This window comes from Globicephala melas, chromosome 3, assembly GCF_963455315.2.
Source record: "Globicephala melas chromosome 3, mGloMel1.2, whole genome shotgun sequence".
Taxonomy (NCBI): domain Eukaryota; kingdom Metazoa; phylum Chordata; class Mammalia; order Artiodactyla; family Delphinidae; genus Globicephala; species Globicephala melas.
In genome coordinates this window covers 47,522,988-47,550,372 of record NC_083316.1, presented here as the reverse complement: position 1 = coordinate 47,550,372, position 27,385 = coordinate 47,522,988, and the positions used below count along the sequence as shown (strand labels likewise).

At 34.9% G+C, this 27,385-nt stretch overlaps 1 protein-coding gene across 2 annotated transcripts in view; it reads left to right on the top strand.

Annotated features, from left to right (window-relative positions):
- Window positions 1–27,385, top strand: part of ERCC8 (ERCC excision repair 8, CSA ubiquitin ligase complex subunit) — a 60,778-nt gene that overhangs the window by 15,233 nt on the left and 18,160 nt on the right. The window contains exons 3-9 of one of the 2 annotated variants that reach the window (XM_030843867.3): window positions 3,958–4,059; window positions 7,636–7,759; window positions 18,172–18,253; window positions 19,701–19,769; window positions 20,959–21,025; window positions 24,251–24,351; window positions 25,880–26,004. In XM_030843867.3, the coding sequence (XP_030699727.1) occupies window positions 3,958–4,059; window positions 7,636–7,759; window positions 18,172–18,253; window positions 19,701–19,769; window positions 20,959–21,025; window positions 24,251–24,351; window positions 25,880–26,004 (670 nt within the window). The remainder of the gene's footprint in view (window positions 1–3,957; window positions 4,060–7,635; window positions 7,760–18,171; window positions 18,254–19,700; window positions 19,770–20,958; window positions 21,026–24,250; window positions 24,352–25,879; window positions 26,005–27,385) is intronic. The other variant, XM_070045138.1, reaches the window with a different exon arrangement.

The following is a 27,385-nucleotide window of genomic DNA, read 5'->3' as shown; positions in this document are numbered from 1 at the left end:
CAGGCTCAACATAACACCTCCCAATTAAGGACAGGTGTGGGACATTTGCTTATAAAAAAATCCAGACATGAGCATCAAGGGATAGCTGATTTCTTTTGGTCTTAGGTGCTGGTAGAAAAAAATGTTCAATACTCCAGCCAGTCATTTGGGGTAGTGATCAGTTGTTTGACCTGTAAAGTACATGAATCCAGTAGGCTACCAGTTGGGAGAGTTAGTGAGAAATGTGGGAAGTTATAGATTACATGTGCATTAAATAGGTGTGAGAAATAACAGACTGAGGAGTCTTTGCAGAGCATATACAGAAAAGTCAAGATTCTCACTACAGTGGTTTCCCCCTTTTCCCCCTTTTTCATAGTAAAAATCTACAACTATTTATTTCATTGTTTGCTAAGACTTATATTTTACATTAAACCCTTTTGGCAGAAAAGAGAAATAAAAATCAAAATGAATGTTTAATGGAAAATTAAATATAGGTCTTCTTTTTCTCAGAAAAATCAATTCACATGTAACTTGCTCAAAATACTTAATATTTACCAACCACTGTGAGAGCTGTAGTGATACCATGGAAAACCAGAATGAAAACTAGAATACATAAATCTTGTAAAGAAGCATTTATTTCCAAAGTTAGGAGTTAATTGAAGAAGTCTATCTGAAAACATTTTAACAAGTGCAACTACATAAAGTACATTTGTATATCATCCTATGAAGCTTGAATTTTCTTTTATGTCTTCTAAATTCTTCTGAGTTGATTCCATGCGTCTTTGGTACCGAGTTTTCTTGTCCACATAAAAACGTCAAGTCCTGTCTTTTACTGTGTTCACTTTATTAGCAAGGTAATAACCGTAGAGTTAGGTAACATCATTGCCATCAGATACTTCAACTACGAAGTCAGTTAATTACAATAATGTTCAATTTTTTTCACCCAATTAATGTAATCAAAGGAAAGCTTTTGGAAGTCATTCTAGCAAAGATGAAACATCTTATGTTATTGTAAATACAATTTAAATTAAGTCTAAAAGTCCAGCTTTGAAAACAATTGTTTTTACATTGATAATACATGCAATGCCATGGTAAAAAAACAGTATTTCACAAAGTACAAATATGCAGAAAATGTTTTTGGAATTGTTATGGTACACATGTAACTCAAAACTGTGTTCAAACAAGCTGCAACATGTTATCAACCAAAACAAAAGCTGTAGTTGTTAAAATTTACAAAGATTTCTCTATATACACAATGAGTAACTGAACCACAAAATTTTGTAATGAAGCTAACACTGAGTATTAAAAAAAAACCTTCAGCATGGCATTACTTGCTGTATTTCTTTACTGCCCCATTATCAATTAGATTTAGAACTATTTGAGCAAAGAACTTTGAAGAAGTACTGTTAAATTAACCTAATTGTCCTACAAATTGATATTGAATTTTTCTTAAAACAAGTCTATAAATCAGTGCTTCTTGGACATGCTGCTAGTTCATGAACCCTTTGTATCTGGTTCACAACTAGATAAGGCACTTGTACCAGAATGTGGTACAAGTCACTAAGCACACAGTTTAGATAAGCTATATTTTTTTTTGTAGCAAGACTATCTCAGTGAAGAAAGAAGTGTGTTCATTTCTGACACAAGCTCTTTATGTTGTACTATAAATAGCAAAGAAACTAAAGATGGCAAAATAAAAAACCAATGTACAACACTCATAACAAATATAAGTGATCAAATATGTCCACAAACCACAAAATATGGATGAATGGGAGCAAAACACTGATAACTACAAAATCAGTGTGGTATCAGCATCTATACCAGGGGAGGCAATAAAAACCACTGGGGCATCTAATAGACCTGATAACTCAAAATAACTGACAGTTAGTTGAAAGCTCAGCAAGCCAATTTGACTACAACATTGAAACTGGGAAAGGATTGTGTACTCTAGTTGTTCAAGGGATTCACAGTAAGACCCAAAGGGGCTAGAGTACTGTAGGCCCTATAATCTCTCCAGCTAATCACCTAAAGATGTCCTAATGGAGAGAACCCTACGTTGAGGAGAAACTGTTTGGAATAGAATCCAAAGTGAGCAGTACAGGGACAATAGAAAGAAACAAGGGAAAAAGATGGATCAGATAAAAATTGGGGTGGTGAATAGAATCAGGAAATCTCTGAAAGTTAGCTGCCATATTTTGAGCATCTTATTTGAAAAAGAAGAGGAGGGGGATGTTCTAGAGATATAAATTTTAAATATTGTTATAAACGAAGCCTCCCTTTTAAAAGTTTAAGAAAATTAATTTTACATAAAAATGAGCAAAAGAATAGGATTAAGATCAAAGCCCATACAAAATTATTTTAAGAACAAAGAGAATAAATAGAATAATGTTCCTTTAGACAGTGTAGTTGTGCCAGAAAGATATGCCCACAAAATAGATAACTCTACCTAATATTTTAAAACTAGCTGAAAGTCATTTCTATTTTTTATTTTCTTTATTTTTTTGGCTGCACCATGTGACATGTTTGATCTTAGTTCCCCAATCAGGGATCAAACCTGTGGCTCCTGCAGTGGAAGCACAGAGTCTTAACCACTGGACTGCCAGGGAAGTCCCTAAAAGTCATTTTTAAAAGATACAGTGTATGAAAGAGTAACATAAGTAGGAATTAGAAAAACTGAAAAATTAGATGATCAAACTCAAGAAAAAATTAGAAAAGAAAGTTTCAGAAATGAAGACTAAAGCATAAAGAACACAAGCAAATAAAATATGAGGAAACATTTAAAAATCAAAAAGAAATGGAGAAAGGAAAAGTTTTTGAGATACAGATGTATGTAGAAGATAGGCAAAGAAGATCTAACATACATATAATAGGAGTTTCCAGAGAAGAAACCCAAAGGAAAAGAATGGAATAAAGACTAAAACTATATTCCAAGGAAACATTCCTAGAATGAATAAAATCTGAAACTACATATAAGGGAAAGAGAATCATATTGTAACCAGACTTTGATTTTGAGCTTTTTGCTCAAAGAAATGAAGTTTCTTTTCTAAGATGTTCAAGGAAATAAAATGTGAGTCAAGGATTTTATATCCAACCAGACTAATTTTCAAGTACAAAGGGACTAATTATTAGTAACATACAAGAATTCAGGGAGTATTGTTCTCATTAGGCCTTTCTTAAGAATCTACCAGAGAATAAAATCAGAACAAGAATGAATAGAGACAGCACCAGAATTGATGGTGAGCAGTAATATTAACAAATAGCAATACTTTATGTAGATGCATAAATATTTACATATATAGATATATAAATTAAATTCACAAATCTATGTGTTTTCCCTATTAGATTGTAAACTGGGGCGTCAGGAATCATGCCTGTCTTATTCATAGTTGAATTGGCATAACGCCTAGCATATTGCAGAAGCTCAAAATTGAATGAGTTGAGTAAATGCATTCATAATGGAGGGAAGAAATCTAACACTTATGGATCCCCTATTTTTTGCCAGGCAGTATAAAAGCCCTTTGCATATGACTTATCTTTGTATCAACTTTATGATTTAGGTGAAAATGTCCCACTTTTCACAAAGGAAAAACCTTAGGTGAAGTAACTTGCCCAGGGTCATATAGCTAGCATCAGTAATAACTGGTCTGTCTGATTCCATTTATAACTAGGCCATTTAAAATGACTTTGTAATATTTCACTTCCTTAAATAAGAAGTATCTTTTGCCATCTTGTTTCTACTGTCCTTTCTTTTTGGAATCATGAAGGTAAATTTTAACTGATCACAGATGGAATCATTCTATACTCATTCTTCCACAAATACTAGATTTAAAATTTTAGTTTATTTCAGCCTATACTAATGAAGATTTACTCTGTATTTATGGGCATAATAAATTTGAGTTTGTAGGTCAGTAATTTTCAGAAATACTTGGTCATAAATGAACTATATAAAATGATAATGTGAACTTTTTTTATTATTAGCATGTTATCAGGTGGTTCAGATGGTGTGATGGTGCTTTATGATCTTGAGAACTCCAGCAGACAACCTTATTACACATGTAAAGCAGTGTGTTCCATTGGCAGGTGTGTATTAAAAATGTAATTCATGAATTTATAAACATTTGAGTATTTTTTGCATCAAATGCAAAACATGAAAAAAACTTTTGGTTATGTTCTTTTTGTTCTCCACCTACATAGCACACCTCAGTAACTAATTTTAGTTCTTAGACTACTTAGCATAAGACTCATTTGAGTCTTTCCAGCTAAATATAAACACAAATTAGATTTTTCAACTATCATTAATAGAACAAAAAGATTAACAGCTAGAAGCCATAAATATACTAACAATCACACACACACACACACACCCCTTTCTTACCTCTCTATATACTCAACGCTGCCTAACTTAACATACTTCTCTTTGTCTTGAATTTTTTGACTATTTACTGGCTTTCCAATCTTGTGAGAATTATTTTTAAGTTTTTAATAAAGTGTTTTGTGATTTTGTTTTAATTTGTTCATAATCATTACTTAATTCTTTTTCATTTCCTGTATTTGATCTGATTTTGAGGAGACCTTGAATTAACAGAGAGAATAGGTGTCGAAAAAATGTTTTCAAGAGGAAAAACTTCATGAACATTCATATCAGCAACCACTCTGTATTAAAGCTGTTCCCAAAGCACTAGATAGATGCATAAGTTCATGGAATATTTGTGAGGAGATTTACGAATGTTTCTTGGCTCTGGTGCTTCACTTTGGAAATACAGATTTAAGGAAACTATTTCTCTGAGCCTCTGACAAAACTATTTTGTCTTAGAGATAATTATACTTGCCCTATTATTCTTGTAAGTTTTCTGTAAGACTTAAATGAAATACTGTCTTTTAAAAAGCATATTAAAAATTGTAAAGCCATCATATAAATAGGAAGCAATATAATTATAGGTACATTTGGTACAAAACAAGATACCACTTCAAGTACTTTGGAACTTGGTTCCTAAGAGGCTTACACCATTTTATATTCCCTCCACTCCCACCAAACAAACAAACAAAAAATCTAAATTCTAAAGTGTAAGACAGTCATTAATTAAATTCATCTTTGTCTTATTTTATCTTAGCTATCATTTTAACACTGTTAAAATAATATTTTTATATATACCACCTGCTATGTAATGTTATTCCATGAGTGGCTATGATTTGCTTTTCTGGTATGTGATGTCAAGTAAATGCTTAGGATATCAATCTTACTTTATTATGACTTTCTTCTTAGATTCAAATTCTTAACTTCAAAACCATGACTTTGGTAAATGGGCATATAGTAAGCATCTTTACAAAATGAGTTAAAATAGCATTTTACATTCAAAGACTTTATAATCTAACTTTAAAAAGTAATTTCAATAAAAATTGTTACTAAGTTAATGTGGCTTAGACTGTTTCGTGATATTTATTTTTGCTTTACTTAATGTGTTTGTTCTGAGCACCAAAAAGATTCCTGTACCCAAATTTTTATTAAATGTGAATGAGAATGACAGATCATACATAGTAGGAGAATAATACAATATTTTGTCCTATTTTTAAATCTAAAATATAAATGAGCTTTTATTTGTGATCACTACATTAAAGATTTATTTTATTTAAAACTGGAAAATCTCTGTGTAGATCCTTAGGAACAAATAGAAATCAGTTCTGTTTATCTTAAGCAGAAATTTATTGGAAAGAAATTTAATATCTCACATAATGGCAGGAAGGTGGAAGAATCAAATGTAGAAAATGAGCAGAAAAGCAAGAGAAACTAGGACAAGAGAACACAGTCAAGGTCACACCACAGGAACAATTTAGTTTGGGTTCTGCTACATGTCACAAACACAGATTCTCAACTCTACAGCTATGAATAATTGCTAACTATCCTTGGTTTGCATTACTAGCTGGAGTTTTAGAGTCCCAGGCAGGATTGATGAAGCCCAGGACACATGTTCATGCCCCCACTGCCAAGAGCAAGGGGAAGAGAATATCTGGAGCCCCTTGCTTTATGTAACAAGAGGCAAGGCCCTGCCTTTCAACAAAACGAAGGGAATTTCCCCCCAAAAGGAAGTTTGGATGTTCAGCCAAGAAAAGGGCACATGTCCACTACAGTCCACCCATTTGGCTGTCCAATATCAGTATATACCTTTCTTCCCATACCTACCCTTCCTTTTAAAAAAGAAGTTTCAGCCTGACCTAATGCAAGTATCCATTATTTGACAAAAAAATATAATTATCCCCTTCCCCAAAGAGCTATGACCCTAAGTCTGTTTATTTACCACATCCATCTCCAGTTCAGGATAATGTCTGTTTTTCCACTGGTTTTACGTGATCTTATATCAGGATTATGCAACCTGTGGGCTCAATTGTATAGTTAACCTATATAAAATAACGGAGGTAAGAAAAAGAGGAAAGAAAGAGGAAATTAGTTAAAATATATACGTATATACATGACATAGAAAGTAAGGAAATATGAATAGGTACTACAGTCCTTTTTTGCAGCTGTCTCAAGGCCAGCTTGAGGTCTTCAGGTAGCACCACATGTGTCAAGGCCCTTTATTCTGTATTGTGATCCAGACCTTCACCTTAAGGAATCAGAACTCATGATGGTCCTATCTGCATAGGGTTGCAGTAGTCTTCTGTTTACTTTTATCTTATTGAAAATTTCTAACGTACATGAAAATAGAGAGTAGTATAATGAACTGTGTACCGATCACCCAGCTTCAGCAGCTATCAGTCATAACCAGTCTTGTTTCATCTTTACCCCAACCTACCCAGCTACTCTGAGGATTATTTTGAAGCAGATCTCAGAAGGATATCGTTTCATTCATAATTATTTGTATCTCTAAAAGGTAAAAGGTGTTTTATAAGCATAACCCCACTACCACTATCTCACATCTATAATAATTCCTGATATTAAGTATACAGTTGGTGTTCAAATGTCCCACCATTGTCTCTTAAGTGTTCCTAAACAGCCAGTGTCTTTCAATTAAGATTCAGTAAAGGACACATACTGTGTTGATCACTGGTTCAGAGCATATACTGCATCCTTCAGGATAGCACATCATCATCACAAGGTGCTATATTGTAACTGATGTCATAACTGAGTCTTCAACAGATCATGATTCTATGGGTGATGTGTTACATAAGAGTAGTGAATCTCATGGGCATCTACCAGTTGCATTCTTTTGTTGTATAAGTAGGGTTCTTAATCAGAAGCAATACTGTGTGGGACACCACGGAAGTATGTGAGGCAACAATTCTAAGAATGGTGGTGTTGAGAAAATGATGGCCAGGAAAAGCAAATCCAAAACCAGAATAGGTATCTCTTCCAGTAAGGAAAAATCACTGTCTCCATGAAGCGGTCCAGTGTGGCTGGCTGATCCCTCCAGGATATAGTATTGAAATCAGAAGTCTCTCATTTTATGAGCCTTAGTAGGAAGCAGCCCTCCACATCATACTGTGAAAGCTTAAAACTAGAGATGCCTAGATATTCTCTTTCTCTAGACAGCTAGGACATGGCATGTGATCTAGGTTTGGCCATTCATATCATCGTTCCTGAGACTGCTACTCGTGAATATAGTATCAGTTTTGAAACTCAAATAAATCAATTATCTCTAAATTTTGATTACTGTTTTGTAGAAGCCATCCTGATGTTCACAAATATAGTGTGGAGACTGTACAGTGGTATCCTCATGACACTGGCATGTTCACATCAAGCTCATTTGATAAAACTCTGAAAGTATGGGATACAAATACGTTACAAGTAAGTACATTAAAAACTTTTCCAAGTTGCTCTGTGCGATAAATGAGAACTTAATCCTAAACCATTTTAGTGTGATTATTTGCTAAGATGTCATATAGTATATGTGAAATTAGTATAGCAGTTAAGGAGACGTAGAGTGCTTGAGTTCATATCTTGGTTCTGCTGCTGACTGTCTGTGTGATATTTGTCTGAACCTCTCTGTATTTATCTGTAAAGGGGGTAATGATTGTACCTTATAGAATGGTTGTGAGGATTAAATAGGTCAATATATGTAAAGTACCTGGAACAGTGCCTAGCATATAGTAAGTGCTCAAAAACCATTAGCTATTATTATTATTTGTTTTATTATTCAAAAACTACTATGGTCTAGTGGTGTAGGGAAGAAAATTGGATTTATCTCCTATTGGCCAAAAGACTTAAAGGAAAAGAAAGTTATTAACATTATAGCTTAGTAAAGGTAGACAGTAGATAATAGTTTTTATATTTGATCAAATTTATATTTCTTTCTCATGCTAATTTTTTCCCTGAGCTCTAGTCCCATATGTCTCCACCTGTCTTCAGAACCTCTCTTTTTTTTTTTTTTTTTTTTTTTACGGTACGTGGGCCTCTCACTGCTGCAGCCTCTCCCGTTGCAGAGCACAGGCTCCGGACGCGCAGGGTCAGCGGCCATGGCTCACGGGCCCAGCCGCTCCGCGGCATGTGGGATCTTCCCGGACCGGGGCACGAACCCGTGTCCCCTGCATCAGCAGACAGACCCTCAACCACTGCGCCACCAGGGAAGCCCAGAACCTCTCTTACTTAAATGTAATGTCATCTTCTCAAACTTAACATGTTCCAAACTGAAGTGAACATGATGGCTCCTCACATCCATTTAGTCCTCAAATCTTAGCAATTCTTCCTTCAAACTCTCAGATTTCCCTTTCCTATTTCCCTCACCATCACTGTACATCTAGACTACTCCTAAAAACTCATAACTGGTTTCTCTGCATTATTTTTCTTCCACATTTCCACAGCAAGTTTACCCCAGAATTAATCAGAATCAAGCAGTTTCATCCTGTCTCAACACGAAACCTCTAGTGACTCCATTGTCTAAATTCAGCCTGGCATTCTAAGTTCTCCATAACCTCACTTCCCACTTTCTCAACCTTAGCTTCTACCTCTTTTCAACCTAAATGATGTACTGCCACTAAATTGATCTCCTTTTGCCTTCTGAACACATGTTATGTGTTATGTTCCCTGCCTCAGGTCCCCTTCCCTATGAAACTTCTCCCTTCTCTTATTCATCTTATAACTGGAAGTTTATACTCTTTAACCAACATCTTTCTATTTCTCCCACCCCCCAGGCCTAGTAATCACTTTATTCACTGTTTCTATCAGTTTGGCTTTTTAAGATTCCACATATAAGTGATATTATACAGTATTTGTCCTTGTCTGCCTGACTTCACTTAATATAATGCCCTCAAGGTTTGTCCATGGTCACAAATGACAGGATTTCATTCTTTCTCATGGCTGAATAATATTCCTGTGTGTGTGTATGTGTGTGTGTGTTATCTTCTTTATCCCTTCATGCGTTGATGAACACTTAGGTTGTTTCCATGACTTGGCTATTATAAATAATGCTGCAAAAAACATGAAGGTGCAGCTATCTCTTTGAGAGAGACATTGATTTTATTTCCTTCAGATATATACACAGAAGTGGGATTGCTGTATCATATGGTTCTATTTTAAATTCTTTGAGGAACCCCATATTGTCTTTCATGATGGCTGCACCAATTTACATTCCCACTACCAGTTACAAGGGTTTCCTTTTCTCCATATCCTCACCAACACTTATCTCTTTTTGATAATAGACATTTTAACAGATGTGAGGTGATATCTCATTGTGGTTTTGATTTGCATTTTCCTGATGATTAGTGATATTGAACACCTTTTCATATTCATTTTGACCATTCTTATATTTTTGGAAAAATGTCTATTCATGTCCTCTGCCCATTTTTTATTTGGATTGTTTGGGTTTTTTGCTACTGAGCTGTATGAGTTCTTTATATATTTTGGATATTAACCCTTTATCATGATTTTCAAATATTTTCTCCCACTCTTTAGGTTGCTTTTTCATATTGTTTATGGTTTCCTTTGCTGTGCAGCAGGTTTTTAATTTGCTGTAGTTCCATTTGTTTAATTTTGCTTTTGTTGCCTTTGATTTTGGTATCAAATCCAAACAGTTTTCACCAAGACCACTGTCAATGTTTTCTTCCAGGAGTTTTATGATTTCAGGTCTTACATTCAAGTTTTTAGTCCATTCTGAGTTAATTTACGTGCATGGTGTAAGATAGTGGTCCAGTTTCATTCTTTTGCGTATGGTTGTTCAGTTTTCCCAGCATCATTATTGAAGAGACTATCCTTTCCCCATTGTACATTCTTAGTTCCTTTGTCATAAATTAATTGACCATACATGCCTGGCTTTATTTCTGGACTGTCTTTTCTGGTCCATTGATCTGTGTGTCTGTTTTTATGCCAGTACCATAATGTTTTGATTACTATAGCTTTGTAATGCAGTGGTCCCCCCTTATCCATGTGGGATACATTCCAAGACCCCCACTGAGTGCCTGAAACCACGGATACTATCAAATTACCGTGGTTATAGTATATACCAACCCTGTATATACTATATTTTTTCCTATACTCATGTGTGGGTAGCATATATGATATGGATACACAGAACAAAGGGATGATTCACATCCACGTGGGACAAGCAAACTTTCATCATGCTCCTCAGAACAGTGTATTATTTAAAACTTATGAATTATTTACTTCTGTAATTTTCCATTTAATATTTTCAGACCACAGTTGACCTCAGATAACTGAAACGGAGGAAAGTGAAATACAGATAAGAAGGGGACTGCTGTATAGTCTGAAATCAGAAAGTGTGATGCCTCCAGCTTTGTTCTTCTTTCTCAAGATTGTTTTAGCAATTCGGGGTCTTTTGTGGTTCCATACAAATTTTCAGATTATTGTTTCCTATTTCTAGAAAAATGCCATTGAGAATTTGGTAGAAATTGCACTGAATTTATAGATTGTTTTGGGTGCTGTGGACATATTAACATTGTTAGTTCTTTCAGTCCACTGGTATGGAATATCTTTTCATTTATTTGTGTCTTCAGCTTCTTTCATCAGTTTCTTATAGTTTTCAGTGTACAGCTTTTACCTCCCTAGTTAAATTTATTTCTAGGTATTTTATTCTTTATGCTGCAGTTATAAATGAGATTGTTTTCTTAATTTCTCCTTCTGATAGTTCATCATTAGTGTATAGAAATGCAACTGATTTTTTTTTAACAGTTTGAATCCTGCAGTTTTACTGAATTTGTTTATTCTAACAGTTTTTTGGTGAAGTCTTTAAGGTTTTATATGTATAATATCATTTCATGGGCAGATAGAGACAGGTTTACTTTTTCCATTCCAGTTTGGATGCCTGTTATTTCTTTTTCTTGCTTAATTGCTCTGGCTAGGAGTTCCAGCACTGTGTTGAATAAAATTGGCAAGGGTGGGCATCCTTCTCTTCTCCCTGATCTTAGAGGAAAAGCTTTCAGCTTTTAACTGTTGAGTATGATGTTAGCTATGAGCTTGTCATATATGGCCTTTATTATGTTGAGGTACATTCTCTCTATACCCATTTTATTGAGGAAAATATTTAATACTTCTTAATATAAGTCAATACCCATTCGTGATTTTTTTAAAATTCCTAACATAGTAGGAATAAACGGGAAATTCCTTAAACTGGCATTTACAGATTACATGATTACAAACATGGAAAATCCAAAGGAAACTTTAGCCAAATTATAGTATAAGAAAATTCAGCAAAATTGCTGAATATAAGGTCAGTTGTATCTGAATTCCAGGCACAAAGAATTATAAAATGAAATTTCAAGAGTAATATAGTTTATAATTGCAGCACAAGTCATCATATACCTAGTAAGAAATTGAAAAGTGTACAGGACCACTCAACACTACACAGAAAACTATAGAATATTATTGAGAGAAATTAAAACCTAAATAAATGGTGGGATATGTCACATTCACACTCTCACCACTTTTATTCAACATAGTTTTGGAAGTCCTAGGCATGGCAATCAGAGAAGAAAAAGAAATAGAAGGAATGCAAATTGGAAAAGAAGTAGTAAAACTGTCACTGTTTGCAGATGACACGATACTATACATTAGAAAATCCTAAAGACACCACCGGAAAACTACTAGAGCTCATCAATGAATTCCAGTAAAGTTGCCAGAAACAAAATTAATATACAGAAACCTGTTGCATTTCTGTACACTAACAATGAATTTTCTGAAAGAGTAATTAAGGAACAATTCCATTTATAAACGCATCAAAAATTAAAATACCTGGGAATAAACCTACTTAAGTTAAAGAACTGTACTCAGAAAACTATAAGACACTGATGAAAGAAATTGGAGAACACACAAACAGATGGAAATATATACCGTGTATATGGATTGGAAGAATTAACATTGTGAAAATGAACATACAACCAAAAGCAATCTACAGATTCATTGCAATCCCTGTCAAAATACCGAGGGCATTTTTCACAGAACTAGAAGAAATAATTTTAAAATTTGTATGGAAACGTGAAAGACCCTGAATAGCCAAAACAATCTTCAGAAAGAACAGAACTAGATGAATCACGCTTGCTGACTTCAGACTATACTACAAAGCTACAGTAATCAAAACAGTATGGTACTGGCATAAAAACAGATACATAGATCAGTGAAACAGAATGGAGAGCCCAGAAATAAACTCATGCACTTATGGTCAATTAATCTACGACAAAGGAGGCAAGAGTATACAATGCAGGAAAGACAGTCTTGGCAATTCCCTAGTGATCCAGTGATTAAGACTCTGCACTCTCACTGCCGAGGGCCCAGGTTCAATTCCTGCTCGGGGAACTAAGATCACACAAGCTCTGTGGCATGGCCAAATAAAGGAAAAGAAAGGAGAGTCTCTTCAATAACTGGTGCTGGGAAAACTGGACAGCCACATGTAAAGGAATGAAATTAAAACATTCTCTAACACCATATACAAAAATAAACTCAAAATGGATCAAAGACCTTAACGTAAGGCTGGAAACCATTAAACTAAAAGAAAGCAGAACATTCAGCGCATTCTCGATATAAATCATACTAAATTTTTTTTTGCATCTATCTCCTAAAGCAAAGCAATAAGAGCAAATATAAACAAATGGGACTTAATAAAACTTAAAGCTTTTGCACAGCAAAGAAAGCCATAAACAAAACAAAAAGGCAAACTACAGAATGGGAGAAAATGTTTGCAAATGATATAACTGATAAGGGGTTAATATTCACATATATAGACAATTCATACACCTGAACATCAAAAAAACAAGCCTAATTAAAAGATGGTTAGAAGACCTGAATAGACATTTTTCCAAAGAAGACATACAGCTGGCCAACAGGCACATGAAAAGATGCTCAACATCATTAATCATCAGAGAAATGCAAATTAAAACCACAATGAGATATCACCTCACACCTGTCAGAATGGTTATCATCAAAAAGACCACAAATAACAAATGTTGGTGAGGATGTGGAGAAAAGAGAACCCTTGGGTGCTGTTGGTGGGAATGTAAATTGGTGCAGCTACTGAGGAAAACATTATGGAGGTTTCTCAAAAAACTGAAAATAGAACTACCGTATGACCCAGCAGTTCCACTCGTGGGTATTTATCTGAAAAAAACAAAAGCACTAATTCAGAATGATACTTGTATCCCAATGTTCATAGCAGCATTATTTATAATTGCCAAGATATGGAAGCAACCCAACTGCCCATCAACAGATGAATGGATAACGGAGATGCGGTGTATACAATGGAATACTACTCAGTCATAAAAAAGAATGAAATTTTGCCATTTGCATCAAATGCATGGACATGGAGGGTATTATACTAAGTGAAATGTCATACAGAGAAAGACAAACACTGTATGATATCACTTATATGTGGAATCTAAAAAGTACAACAAGCTAGTGAATATAACAAAAAAGAAACAGACTCACAGTTATAGAGAACAAACTAATGGTTACCACAGTGAGGAGAGGGAAAGAGGGAGGGGCAAGATAGGCATAGGGGATTAAGAGGTACGAACTACTATGTATAAAATAAGAAAGGTACAAGAATATATATTACAACACAGGAAATATGACAAATATTTTATAATAACCATAAATGGAATGTAGCCTTTAAAAACTGTGAATCACTTTGTTATTGTATATCAACTATACCTCAATTCTAAAAAGAAGAAGAAAGAAAAGAATTAGAAGGCTTAATATTATAAAGATAATGATTTTACCCAGTATGATCTATAGAATCAGTGCATTTCTGATCAAAACCTTTGCAGAATTCTTTTGTGGAAATTGACTAGGTAATTCTAATGTATAATACATATGGAAATGCAGAGGGACAAGGTGCTCTTGAAGAAGAATGAAGCTTGAGGACTTCACTACCTGTAACCAAGACTTTACCATAAGTTAATTACACTAATCAAGGCAGTGTGATATTGGTACAAGTGAAAACAAACACACACAGGGGAACAGGATAGAGAATCATGAAACACACCCATAGCTGTATAATGATGTGATTTATGATAAAAATAACACTGCAGTGAATTGGGGAAAAGATAACCTTTTCCATAAATGGTCCTGGATGAACTAGGTATCCATATTTAAAAACTAGTTTTGACCCTTACCTCACACCAGACACAAAAGTCAATTTCAGGTGGATTACAAGTATATAAATGTGAAAGATAAAATGATACAGCTTAAAGATGAAAAAAGAAAATGTGTTTATGGCTTATGACAGTTAAAGACACAAAAACTACAAAAAGGCAGAGATAGATAAATTGAGCTACATTAGAATTAGGAATCTCTAGTCATCAAAAAACACTATTACAAAAGTGTAAAGGTAAGCCATGGAATGGGATGATATATCTGACATATGCATATGTTTGAAAAAGGACTGATGTACAGATTATATAGTCAACAAAAATTAAAACAGTCCTATAGAAAAATAGGCAAAACACTTGAATAGGCACTTCAAGAAAGAGGATATCCAAATAGCCAATAAATAAAAGTGTTCAACTTTATTAATTGTGCACCTGGATGTGTTATTTAAATACATAATGAGATACCTCTCTGTACCCTCCAGAATGGCCAAACTTAAAAGAGGTTGATGATAACATCATCAACCTCTCTGTACCCTCCAGAATGGCCAAACTTAAAAGAGGTTGATGATAACATCATCACACATTACATATGTTGCTGATGAGATCACAAATTGGTACAGATATTTGGTATTGACTGAAGCCAAATATGTGCATATCCTCTGACCCAGCAGTTACACTTTTGGGTATATAAATGCATGCATATGTGTACTAAAGGATATTTGTAAGAATGTTCATAGCAGCACTGTTGATGATAACCAAGAACTGGAAACAACTCAAATGTCCATTAGCAGCCAAATGAAATCTGGCAAATTTTACATCGGAGCACTCTCCTACAATGACAAGGGAACACTTCTGTATTAACAAAAAGTATGAATCTTATATAATATTAGATAAAATAACCAAAAACTAGAGTGCCTAATATATAATTCCCCTTATAAGAGGTTCAAAAATAGACAAAACTAATCTAATGATGATAGAGGCCTGTATGATGGTTATCTTTCTTGGTGAGATTTGTAAGTGGGGGTTCTAAGGAGCCTTCTGGGGTATTTGTAATGTTTGTAATGTTCTGTTTTTCAATAAAGGTGGTCATTACTTTGTGAAAATTCACTTCGTGAAAATTAATTGAGCTGTACACTTATGATTTTTGTGTACTTTTCTGTATGTTACACTTCATTTAAAAGTATGACTTTTAATTAAAATTTTTTTAATTAATTAAAAATTAATAAGCCATACATTTACATTTTCTTTCCTTAACATTGACTTCTATTAAAACTCTGACATCTTGGATTTAAATTTTCTTTAAAACGTAAATGTTTTGCTAACTTAAAACAGTATTCCATGAGTTCATAATTCTGTTTGAAATAAAGGTATGACAGTATTTTATTTTATTTATTTATTTATTTATTTGCGATACGCGGGCCTCTCACTGTTGTGGCCTCTCCCGTTGCGGAGCACAGGCTCCGGACACTCAGGCTCAGCGGCCATGGCTCACGGGCCCAGCCGCTCCATGGCATGTGGGATCCTCCCGGACAGGGGCAGGAACTCGTGTCCCCTGCATCGGCAGGCAGGCTCTCAACCACTGTGCCACCAGGGAAGCCTAACAGTATTTTATTTTTAATAATAAATTTGAAAGCATTCAGTAAGAAACAGTTGTGCCTCTGCTATTATTTTCTCTGCTATTATTTTCTCCATCGTCTACTCCCATCATTAGTTTTTCCTATTAATATATATATTAGGTACTTTTCATACCTTCATCTCAGTTTTCCATGAGCATGTTTTAATAGCTTGAGCATATGTTGTGGCTTAGAGGAATGTCTTCTCTAGAGTCTTCTCTATTTAACTTTAAGGTGTAGAGCCAAGTGGAGATAATCCAGGAATTGAGCTATACCTAGGTGGAATTTGGGAGTGTGGTCTAAACTGAAAATATAGATTTGTGAATCACTAGGATATAGGTGGCAGTTGAAGAGAGGAGTCTAAACCTTGAGGAAGATTATAAGGACAGGAGAAGGAACAACAAAGCCTGCAGAAGACAATGAAAAGGCCTAGCCAGAGAGAATAAGAGGGAAATCAGGAGTATGTGATATAATGGAAGCCAGTGGAAGAGATTGTCTTAACGAAGGTAGAATAGTCAGCTGTGTTGAATGCTACTGACAGATTAGGTAAGATAAAGACTACATTTGGTGATAGAAGGTTATCAGTGGTATTGGCAGGGTGGTGAGAGTGGGAGTAGTGGAGATAAAAAATAAGTTTGCAGTAAGTTGAGAAATATATAAGAGATAAGAAATTAGAGACAGCCAAAATTTGGATTTAAAGGGGGAGGAAGAAGATTAATTAGGAGGAATTTGGGTGAAAAGGATTTTGTTTTTTTGTCTTGGGGAGGGGAGTGCTGTTACAATGAAAGAGACTTGAACATGTTTTAGTGCTGATGGGAACGAGCCAGTAGGGAGAGAGCAGTTATACATACTCGGGAGATAGAGGCAATAATGTATAGGATGAGATTTCTGACAGTGCTGAAAGTGATCTGAACACAGGTGGGGAAATTAAATAAGAGGAAGGATCATTTTTTTCATGATAACAGGAATGAAGAAGGAAAAAAGATAAGCGGAAGCAAATGTGTTTATAAGTTTGTTGTTAAGACAATAAGGAAATTCTCATTGAATGGCTCCTATTTTCTCTTTGGAATGAAAGATCAGATCACCTGTAGTGATGAAGGGGCGATTTTTGTGGAGAGTGGCGAAGGTTTGAAATAGCTGCAAATATTGTAGACAACGCTATTGAAATTGTAGGACCGGCAGTCAGTACTAAAGCCCAGTTGAGATGAATGATCTTTTATAGTGATACTAGTCTTCTCTATTATAAGATTTTCTTCACCTGGATAGGGCAGAGGTCAACTAACTGCGGCCCATAGGCCAAGTCTAGGCTCTGGGCCAAGGCTTCTCATGGACTCTTTTTGTAAAAAAAAAAAAAAAAAAGTGTTACTGTAACACAGACATGCTCATTTATTGTCTATGGCCACTTTGACACTACAGTGACAGAAATGAGTAGTTGGTTCTCAAAGCCTGCAATCTGACCCTTTACAGAAGTTTGCTGACCTCTGGTGTAGTTAAACCTGCATATAGGTACACGGAAGGCAGACATTTGGAGTCAGGTTGAGGTCTTGACAAATGCAATGATAACATAAAAGATATTGGCAGTTGAAGCATTGAAACTTGGAATCCAAGCTGAAGAAGGAAAAGAAGTGAAGAAAGGAACTGATAGGACTTCTGGGCTTTATTGGGGTGTCTTGTAGGTAGCTGGGCGGGGGGGACCTGGAACGATATAAAATTTGGTCATATATAACTGAAATAGGTGATTTCAAAGGAGAAGCAGTTCTAGGTGATGAGAATGTCCTGGGTGTGGTAGCTGAGGTTGTATGGCACTGGGAGGCAGAGTACTGGCTAGATCATCTGTGTAGATGCTGAAGTCCCTCAGAATGGAGCGGAAGGGAAGATGGTAAACCAAGTGGTTGTCTTGTCTTGATTTCTGAGATTTATTAAAGAAAAATAAATAAATTGCTAACAGTCAATTAAAAAATTGCTAACTGTGAAAATAAGCAAATAGAAAATTTGTTGCTTTTGTGATTGTAATTAGAACTTACACTTATTTTAAATGTCTTTTGATTATCAGATTGCAGATGTATTTAATTTTGAAGAAACAGTTTATAGTCATCATATGTCTCCAGTTGCCACCAAGCACTGTTTGGTAGCAGGTTTGTACATATGTTGTTTTTTAACATATTGAAAACTTTCTCCCTTTTAATATCTAGTTAGTTTTGATATAAACATTTTAACCCTGATGAAGATCACAATTCTTTAAAAAAAAAAAAGTGTGTATTACTCTTTGTATTCAGTTTAACGGATATTGTACAAGTTGGGCACTGTGCTAGGTTTCAAAGTGGCTAGGATTCAAAGATTAAGAAAGCACATTTCTGTTCCCTTAAGAGTTACTTTTTTTAAAATTTTTAACATCTTTATTGGAGTATAATTGCTTTACAATGGTGTGTTAGTTTCTGCTTTACAACAAAGTGAATCAGCTATACATATATCCCAATATCCCCTCCCTCTTGCGTCTCCCTCCCACCCTCCCTATGCCACCTCTCTAGGTGGTCACAAAGCACGGAGCTGATCTCCCTGTGCTATGCAGCTGCTTCCCACTAGCTATCTATTTTACATTTGGTAGTGTATATAAGTCCATGCCACTCTCTCACTTCGTCCCAGCTTACCCTTCCCATCCCCATGTCCTCAAGTCCATTCTCTACATCTGTGTCTTTATTCCTGTCCTCCCCTTACATTCTTCAGAACCTTTTTTTTTCTTTTTTTTAGATTACATATATATGTGTTAACGTACGGTATTTGTTTCTCTCTTTCTGACTTACTTCACTCTGTATGACAGACTCTATGTCCATCCGCCTCACTACAAATAACTCAATTTTGTTTCTTTTTATGGCTGAGTGATATTCCATTGTATATATGTGCCACATCTTTATCCATTCATCTGTCGATGGACACTTAGGTTGCTTCCATATCCTGACTATTGTAAATAGAGCTGCAATGAACATTGTGGTACATGAAAGAGTTACTTTTAAATCACCAAAGTTTCAAAGATTTTACGTGAACAAAATTTGGCAGCTTTTTCATTTTGACACAGTAAAACAAGGAAATGATTTCCTTTTCTCTAGAATGTGTGATTCAAATTAAACATCCATTTTTATGAAAGCACCTGCAACAAAAATTTTCATGTGTGAAGAAGAAAAAATGTCTTCCTGGTATCAGGTATCAGGTCCCTGTGACATTATTTCTGTGGCACTTCATGAATCTCTTCACCTCCAGACATCAGTCAGCTGCTTCATCTTTAAAGAGTTTGGTCACTAACTTGTCTTTGAGGTCCACTCAGTCTGTGTCCAGAGTTTCTGTGAATCTGTTACTAGTGATTAGAAGTATATCATTACCATGGAAAAGCTAAGCTATTAAAATAAAATGAATTTTTCTAGTTATAAACATTAATAACTATTTAAAGTATATTATTAGCATACATTTTTATATTTCTGCATGGATACAGTGAGTATGTCATGACTCATAGGGTAGTTTCTTGTTTCCTTTTGGTGATGATTTATAGTAAAATTATCTTAAACTATTTTTTTTGTTTTGTTTTTACAGTTGGTACTAGAGGGCCCAAAGTACAACTTTGTGACTTAAAGTCTGGATCCTGTTCCCACATTCTACAGGGTATTTGAAACAACAACTACTTTGAGTAAACCATTCAACAAAATGAAACATTATTAACAATGTATTCTTTATAAGTGACATGACTGATGTATTTTGTGCTAGTTGTTAGAAGTCAGCAGGGAATTAAAGATCCTTTTGTGCATTATTGTTATAAAACTAAACTATTGAGGAGACATTTTTATGTACAGTAGCCAAGGGGAAGCTCAAAGAATATAGAAAGTCTAACTCAAAAACCGTGTGTTATTTCTACATTGAAAAAAATGAACTACTTATGAAACTTACATCAGTACATTTGTCTCCATGAGCATTTTTTTAATATTGTTCTGGCTGAGTAAACATTCTTAATATTTAGGTGCTTCTTTTCTCAATAAAAATATTTTAGAAAAAGGTATTGAAATAATACTTCAGTAAAGTTTTACTAGCTTAAATTATTTTTGCTACTTTTTTATTAGTATTAGATCATCTAATTCTAAACAGTGAAAAAATAGGATGTAATTCAGATATACTATTTTTATTCATCTCTGAGAAACACATAATAAATATATCAGGAAAACTTGGTGAGATGGATAACATTTGTTTTACATTATCATGAATTTCTATGAATATAAGCTAGGTAGATGAAAATATATGATTTGAATAGTTTAGTTAGGTAGAAGTGAATTAAAATGCTGAAATCACTTATCCTATGAACTTATCACTTGTGCTTTCTAGATAAAAATTTTTATATAAATACCTTTTACAATCATGATTTAAAATAATTTTTTTCTGTTATAACTTTCTGAAAACTTAGAGAACATTTTTATTCTTTAGAATGTTTATCTTGTATGGTGGTTTGTTGCAGGGATTTTGTTGTAGAGATAAGTAAGTAAGCTTGAGCTATATCACTTATTAATAGATAGACTTGCTAGGCTAACACCTGTATTTGAAAAGACAGACTCACTTGCTCTGAATGTTTTTTCCAAAGCAAACCCAGACCTTTTATAATAAAATAGCATTGTGAGAAATGCCCCATAGACTTCACATTAATATTTAAATATAGATTATTATAAATGTGAAAAAATCATGATTGTATCAATTTATTTTTAAGATTTAGTCTATGCTTTCTTCATAATCCAACAAAATTAATTGCACTGTATCTTTTGATTTTTTTCAAATATTTTGCAAGTCATTTTATACAGTTGTTTTGCAGGTCACAGACAAGAAATATTGGCAGTTTCCTGGTCACCGCGTTATGAGTATATCTTGGCAACTGCAAGGTAAAATGCAAATTATTTGGTTTTGAAGTTAATAATTAATGATAAGCATTTTGGAAAGACTGTTTTTATGTTAGACGCATATTTAGTTGCTAAGTAGGTCCTAGAAAATAAGATAATTGAGTTACAGATTTTAATTCATATCACCAAAAGAAATCTTCCTTTGCATCATAATCTTAATCCTGACTATCTATCTTGAAGGTGCTCACTTTGTAAAACAGAGAAAACAACAGAATCTATGTAGCAATGCAAATCTACTAGTACTACCCATGAAACAACTGTGTTGTGTCATTTTTGCTTACAAAAGTGTAACACTGTCAATTTAAGAATAGTAGCATTTTAATTCATTTTCTTTAACCCAAAATTATTTTGAATCTGATTCAGCACATTCATCCACTCATTGATTCAGTTTACTAACATTTAATGACTCCTGTCGTGTGCCAAGCATTGTGCTAGGGACACAGAGGTAACACAGGCGTAGTCCTTTCAAGAAGGTAATAGTCTAATGAGGGGGTATAGTCAGAAAAATCAGTGATTTCAGAACATCCTGAAAAATGATTTAATAGAGATATGTCTCTGGTAGGTATAATATGGGAAAAAAGAACAAGAGCACGTAACTCTTTTTCTTTTCTTTTTTTTTTTTTTTTTAATTGGGGTATAGTTGTTTTACAGTGTTGTGTTAAAAGCACTTAACTCTTGAGGATCAGGGGGGTTGGGGGTTTTGTTTGCTGAAAGGAAGAGTCTTACATATTTAAATGCTGACGGAAAAGTATCGCTGGAGAGAAATTAGTGAAGATAAGAAATGAAGGGGTGACTTCCCCAGTGGCGCAATGGTTAAGAATCTGCCTGCCAATGCAGGGGACACAGATTTGAGCCCTGGTCTGGGAAGATCCCACATGCTGCAAAGCAACTAAGCCCATGCTCCACAGCTACTGAGCCTGCACTCTAGAGCCCATGAGCCACAATTCCTGAAGCCCGCATGCCACAACTACTGAAACCCGCGCACGCTAGGGCCCACGTGCTGCAACTGCTGAGTCTGCGTGCTGCAACTACTGAAGCCTGTGTGCCTAGAGCCTGTGCTCCACAGCAAGAGAAGCCACCACAATGAGAAGCCCATGCACCATAATGAAGAGTAGACCCTGCTCGCCGCATCTAGAGAAAGCCCACGTGCAGCAGAAAGGACCCTACGCAGTCATAAATAAATAAATAAACAAATTAATTAATTTTTTTAAAAAAAGGAAGAAATGGAGGGAATAATTGGTACATCAGGACCTTGACTAGACAAGAGAGGGTAATATCAAGGGTCCCAGTAGAAGGGGACACTGATTTGACACATGAAGGGTATCATGAGACTAAATGGAAGGAGGAAAAAGGCATGAATACAATTAAATTTGTGACTTTGGCAGAGAAGCTCAAGAAATGTGAACCCAGTGGCCTCTGTTGTTTTTTAGTGAGTAGAACTTGATGTCATCTATTGAAAATACTGGAATAGGATGCAATTTTCAGGGAAGGTAGTTAAAGATTTGGAATAACAGTTTTAATGAATGGAAGAAGGAGCTGATTAAGGGCACATAGGATTGCTGGTCAGTATTTTGTGCTCTATCGAAGGTGTAGCCCACAGCTGTACTAAGCCACAGAAATCAAAACATTGAATGACACAGACTTAACAATTGTCTAAAAATCGTTCAAGTCACAGGTATAAGGAAGGAAATAAAATCACCAAAAGGCTTATAGGAAGGATCAAGGACCTAATGAGATACAAGCATGAGTGTTGATAAGAAAATTTAAAAACTGAAGGGACAGGAAGTAGTAATCAAATTTTGATATAGACATTTTAATAAAACTTTTTGCAGAAGAATTATTACAAAAACTACTTTTATTAGTCTTATAAAGAAATGTCTCAGTATTTGTATAGCAGCCAGCCCTTCCTCTCTGTCACAGTTTATTCCTCAGAGAAGCTTCTGTTAGTAATTTGCAGAATGTGACATTGAAATTTATGATTTCTGAAGTAGAACAAAGTCGAGAATGTAGCCATAAGAAGGCTGGCCAAAGAGGTGTGAAGGTGAGGAGCTAGGCACTACTTGTGGGTCCATGCTAGACTGGATTTACATTGTTTGTTTCTAATTTGGTTTTCCTCAAATCAGGAGGGAAACTGAGGCTTTCAATTCTCAGAGTACCCCAGGAATTTGAATCAGTACTACAATGGACTTAGTCATCAATGTTAGGAGTTAGTTATGTGCATATCTAATCTGTTTCAGAAGAGACTTAAGTCCTCAGACTCCTCCCATTGCAGACCTATTCCCCAGCTGGAAAGAAAGAAAACCAAATTGAGAATGGAAAATGCTAACTTTTTGCCGACTATTCTAATTGGCTACGTTTGATGGTGATCTGTGAAAATAACCAAAGTTATGGGAAGAGATAAACCCTGTATAGATATTTTTTTAAAGGTTTATAAATGAGAAATAAGCTTATAAAATGCAGCGTAATACTCTTTCTAATTAAAATGACCTGGATAAACCCAACAGGTTAGAATATTATTGAGGGCTTTGTGAGGATATGATAGCATCAGTTGAACTGATTTATATTTTCTTTAGTAGTAGTTTAGAAGCTGAAATTGATATATGATCATGGTTTTACCTTTTTTCGTTTCACTTGAAATAAAATGAAAATAAGTGTCGAATTTCTAGGAGACATTAAATTTATTTCTTGTATACCTGGCAAAGATTGATTTGAGTACAGGAAACCAAATAAAAATATTTTGTCCTATGATTCACCTTATTCTTAATTTTTTTCATAAAAAAAGAAAAACCATATTCCTACCAAATGGATTCTTAAGCAAAGTGAAATTAGTTCACTGCTTGATTATCTAGGCAACATTTGAATAACAAACAGTAGAACAGATATAGTAACAAATTTGCCAAGGAACAAAGCTCTAAGCCTGTCTAGTCTTTGGAGAGGAAGATGCTCATGTCATTAAAAACAACAGAAGAAACAGCAGAATTCCATCCTTGTGATTTACTTTTTTTTTTTTTCTATTTTTTCACTTCTTTGTGCTACTATTGACTATTGAATATTTGCTGGAAAGGCAAAAGTACAACCATCCAAATGTACAAATGCATTTGTGCTAATATACTGAGACCTCTGTATGCCATAATACTGGAAAGGTGGGTGAGGAGTACAGTTATTATCCTAGCTATACACGTTAATGTAACATTTATGTCTTCTCAGTGCTGACAGTAAAGCAAAATTATGGGATGTGAGGAGAGCATCAGGATGTTTGATTACTCTTGATCAGCATAATGGGGAAAAGTCACAAGCAGTTGAATCAGGTAATGAAAAACACATTAATACAGAAATATGGCATTGATAGTATTTTTATATTGAAATTTTTGAATTGAAACCAAATAAATGTATGTTGACAAATTGTAGATTTTATGTTTTTTTTAAAAAGGCATTCACAACAAATCAGTTTCTAAATTTACATCAACTAAATTATGGTTGTCTTTTTTTTCTTTTTTTTTTTACTAAGGATTCCAGTGAGCTTTTTTTTTTTTAAATTTTTTTTTAAATTTTTAACATCTTTATTGGAGTATAATTTCTTTACAATGGTGTGTTAGTTTCTTCTTTATAACAAAGTGAATCAGCTATACATACACCCCCATATCTCCTCCCTCTTGCGTCTCCCTCTCACCCTCCCTACTCCACCCCTCTAGGTGGTCACAAAGCACCGAGCTGATCTCCCTGTGCTATGCGGCTGCTTCCCACTAGCTATCTATTTTACATTTGGTAGTATATATAAGTTATGGTTGTCTTTCTTTAAGATACAAGTAAGGGGACTTCCCTGGTGGTCCAGTGGGTAAGAGTCTGTGCTCACAATGCAGGGGGCCCAGGTTTGATCCCTGGTCAGGGAACTAGATCCTGCATGCTGTGTGGCATGGCCTTTAAAAAAAAAAAAAAAGAAAGAAACTAAAAGATACAAGTAAGTATGGCATTTCTTCTGCCCCTGAATTTTTGAATGTAGAAACTTTTCTGGATTAACTTGTTATTTTATTTTTTTCCTCACATGAGGCCAACTAATACAAATTCAGTGCCATTTAGGAAGTTACAGTAAATTAAAGAAATGGTAATATTTTGTGTCCATTTTGTCACAAAATTTGCAAGTTGTGTTTAATTTGAGTCCACTGCAATCCAGGTGACAAAGTACCTCGATTGCATTTTTATAACAGAATTTAATTTCTGTGTAGGTTAAAATTCTGATTCAGAATTAAATTTGGACCAGAAATACATTAGGTTGAACTATATAAAACCTATGATTGTTTTAATAATCTTTTAAATTAAATTAATCAGGTTATTGAGAATTACACTTTCTCAAACCTGTTCATTTTAGAAGTAATATAAATTTTGATTGAGACTATAACACTTCTTTAAGTGGCAAATACTAGTATTATTGATTTTTTTTCTTTTTTTTAGTATTATTGATTTTTAATAGTCCATGGAATGATTTTTAGATTGCAAATGGAAATAATATATAAGAAGTTTAATTTTCAATTTAAAATTTTTGTGGTAAGTTTATGCAGTTAATTGAGTTTGATAGCACAGCTTACTCTCTGAAGAAAAATTATATTTGGCAGGATTTTCTCCCTTTGCTTTTCCTATTTTCCTCTGCTTTTATGGTTCTAATTTATATAGCTTATGTTCAAGTAATCCAAAGGGATGATTAGTTTTAAATATAATCAACTTATATTTAGATAATTCAGATAGTTTTCCTTTAATATGTTTAAATAACTGTATCATCAAGCATTAAGTGTGTGTTGAATTTATAAGAACAGATAAACTGAATTGTGTTTTTCATTGCAGCAAACACTGCTCATAATGGGAAAGTTAATGGCTTATGTTTTACAAGTGATGGGCTTCACCTCCTCACTGTTGGTACAGATAATCGAATGAGGCTCTGGAATAGTTCCAATGGAGAAAACACACTAGTAAGACATTTTAAGTACCTTGAATGTTTTGGATCTACATTAAGGAAATGAATCTGTGACTTAACACTTGGTGTTTTTCTGTAGATTTGACTTTGTTTCTTGCCTCTGAATCACAGCTTTCTTTATATAATATTTTTCCATTATGTGAACTAGTAATTCTCAACTCAGGACAACCCGCCCCACCTCACCCCACCACATTCTCCCCACTTAGTGTAGAATCATTGCTCTACTGAGCCACTGTGTATAATGGGAGCGTGCCATCTCTCTCAAGTTTATTGTAGAAGAATAAAAGATTGAGAACAACTGATATAAATTAAAGCTATAAAGTTAGTCAAATTTTATATTATGTCTGACTTTTAAACAAAATCCAAAATGAGGGCTTCCCTGGTGGCACAGTGGTTGAGAGTCCGCCTGCCGATGCAGGGGACACGGGTTCGTGCCCCGGTCCGGGAAGATCCCACATGTCACAGAGCGGCTGGGCCTGTGAGCCATGGCCGCTGAGCCTGCGTGTCCGGAGCCTGTGCTCCGCAACAGGAGAGGCCATAACAGTGAGGGGCCCGCGTACCGCAAAAAAAAAAAAAAAAAAATCCAAAATGAGGGATTTCCCTGGTGGCGCAGTGGTTAAGAATCCACCTGCCAATGCAGGGGACACGGGTTCTATCCCTGGTCCAGGAAGATCCCACATGCCGCAGAGGAACTAAGCCCGTGCGCCACAACTACTGAGCCTGCGCTCTAGAACCCGCGTGCTACAACTACTGAGCCTGCGTGCTGCAACTACTGAAGCCCACATGCCTAGAGCCCATGCTCCGCAACAAGAGAAGCCACCGCAGTGAGAAGCCCACGCACCACAATGAAGAGTAGCCCCCACTCAGTGCAACTAAGAAAGCCCACACGCAGCAATGAAGACCAAACGCAGCCATCCATAAATAAATAAATAAATAAAAATCCAAAATGAATGTTATAGTATGAAAACATATGGTAATTGGAATAGATGTGTTCTAAAAGTGCTAGATTCTTTTTTTTTTAATTGAAGTATAGTTGATTTACAGTATTGTGTTACTTTCAGGTGTACAGCAAAGTGATTCAGTTATACATATGTATATGTGTATATCTTTTTTTTTCAATTCTCTTCCTTTATAGGTTATTACAAGATACTGAATATTGTTTCCTGGCTATACAGTAAATCCTTGTTGTTTATATATTTTATATATGGTAATGTGTATCTGTTAATACCATACAACTAATTTATCCGCTCACCTTCCCCTTAGGTAACCATGGGTTTGTTTTCTATGTCTGTGAGTCTGTTTCTGTTTTGTAAATAAGTTCATTTGTACTCATTTTTAGATTCTGCCTATAAATGATATCATATAATATTTGTCTT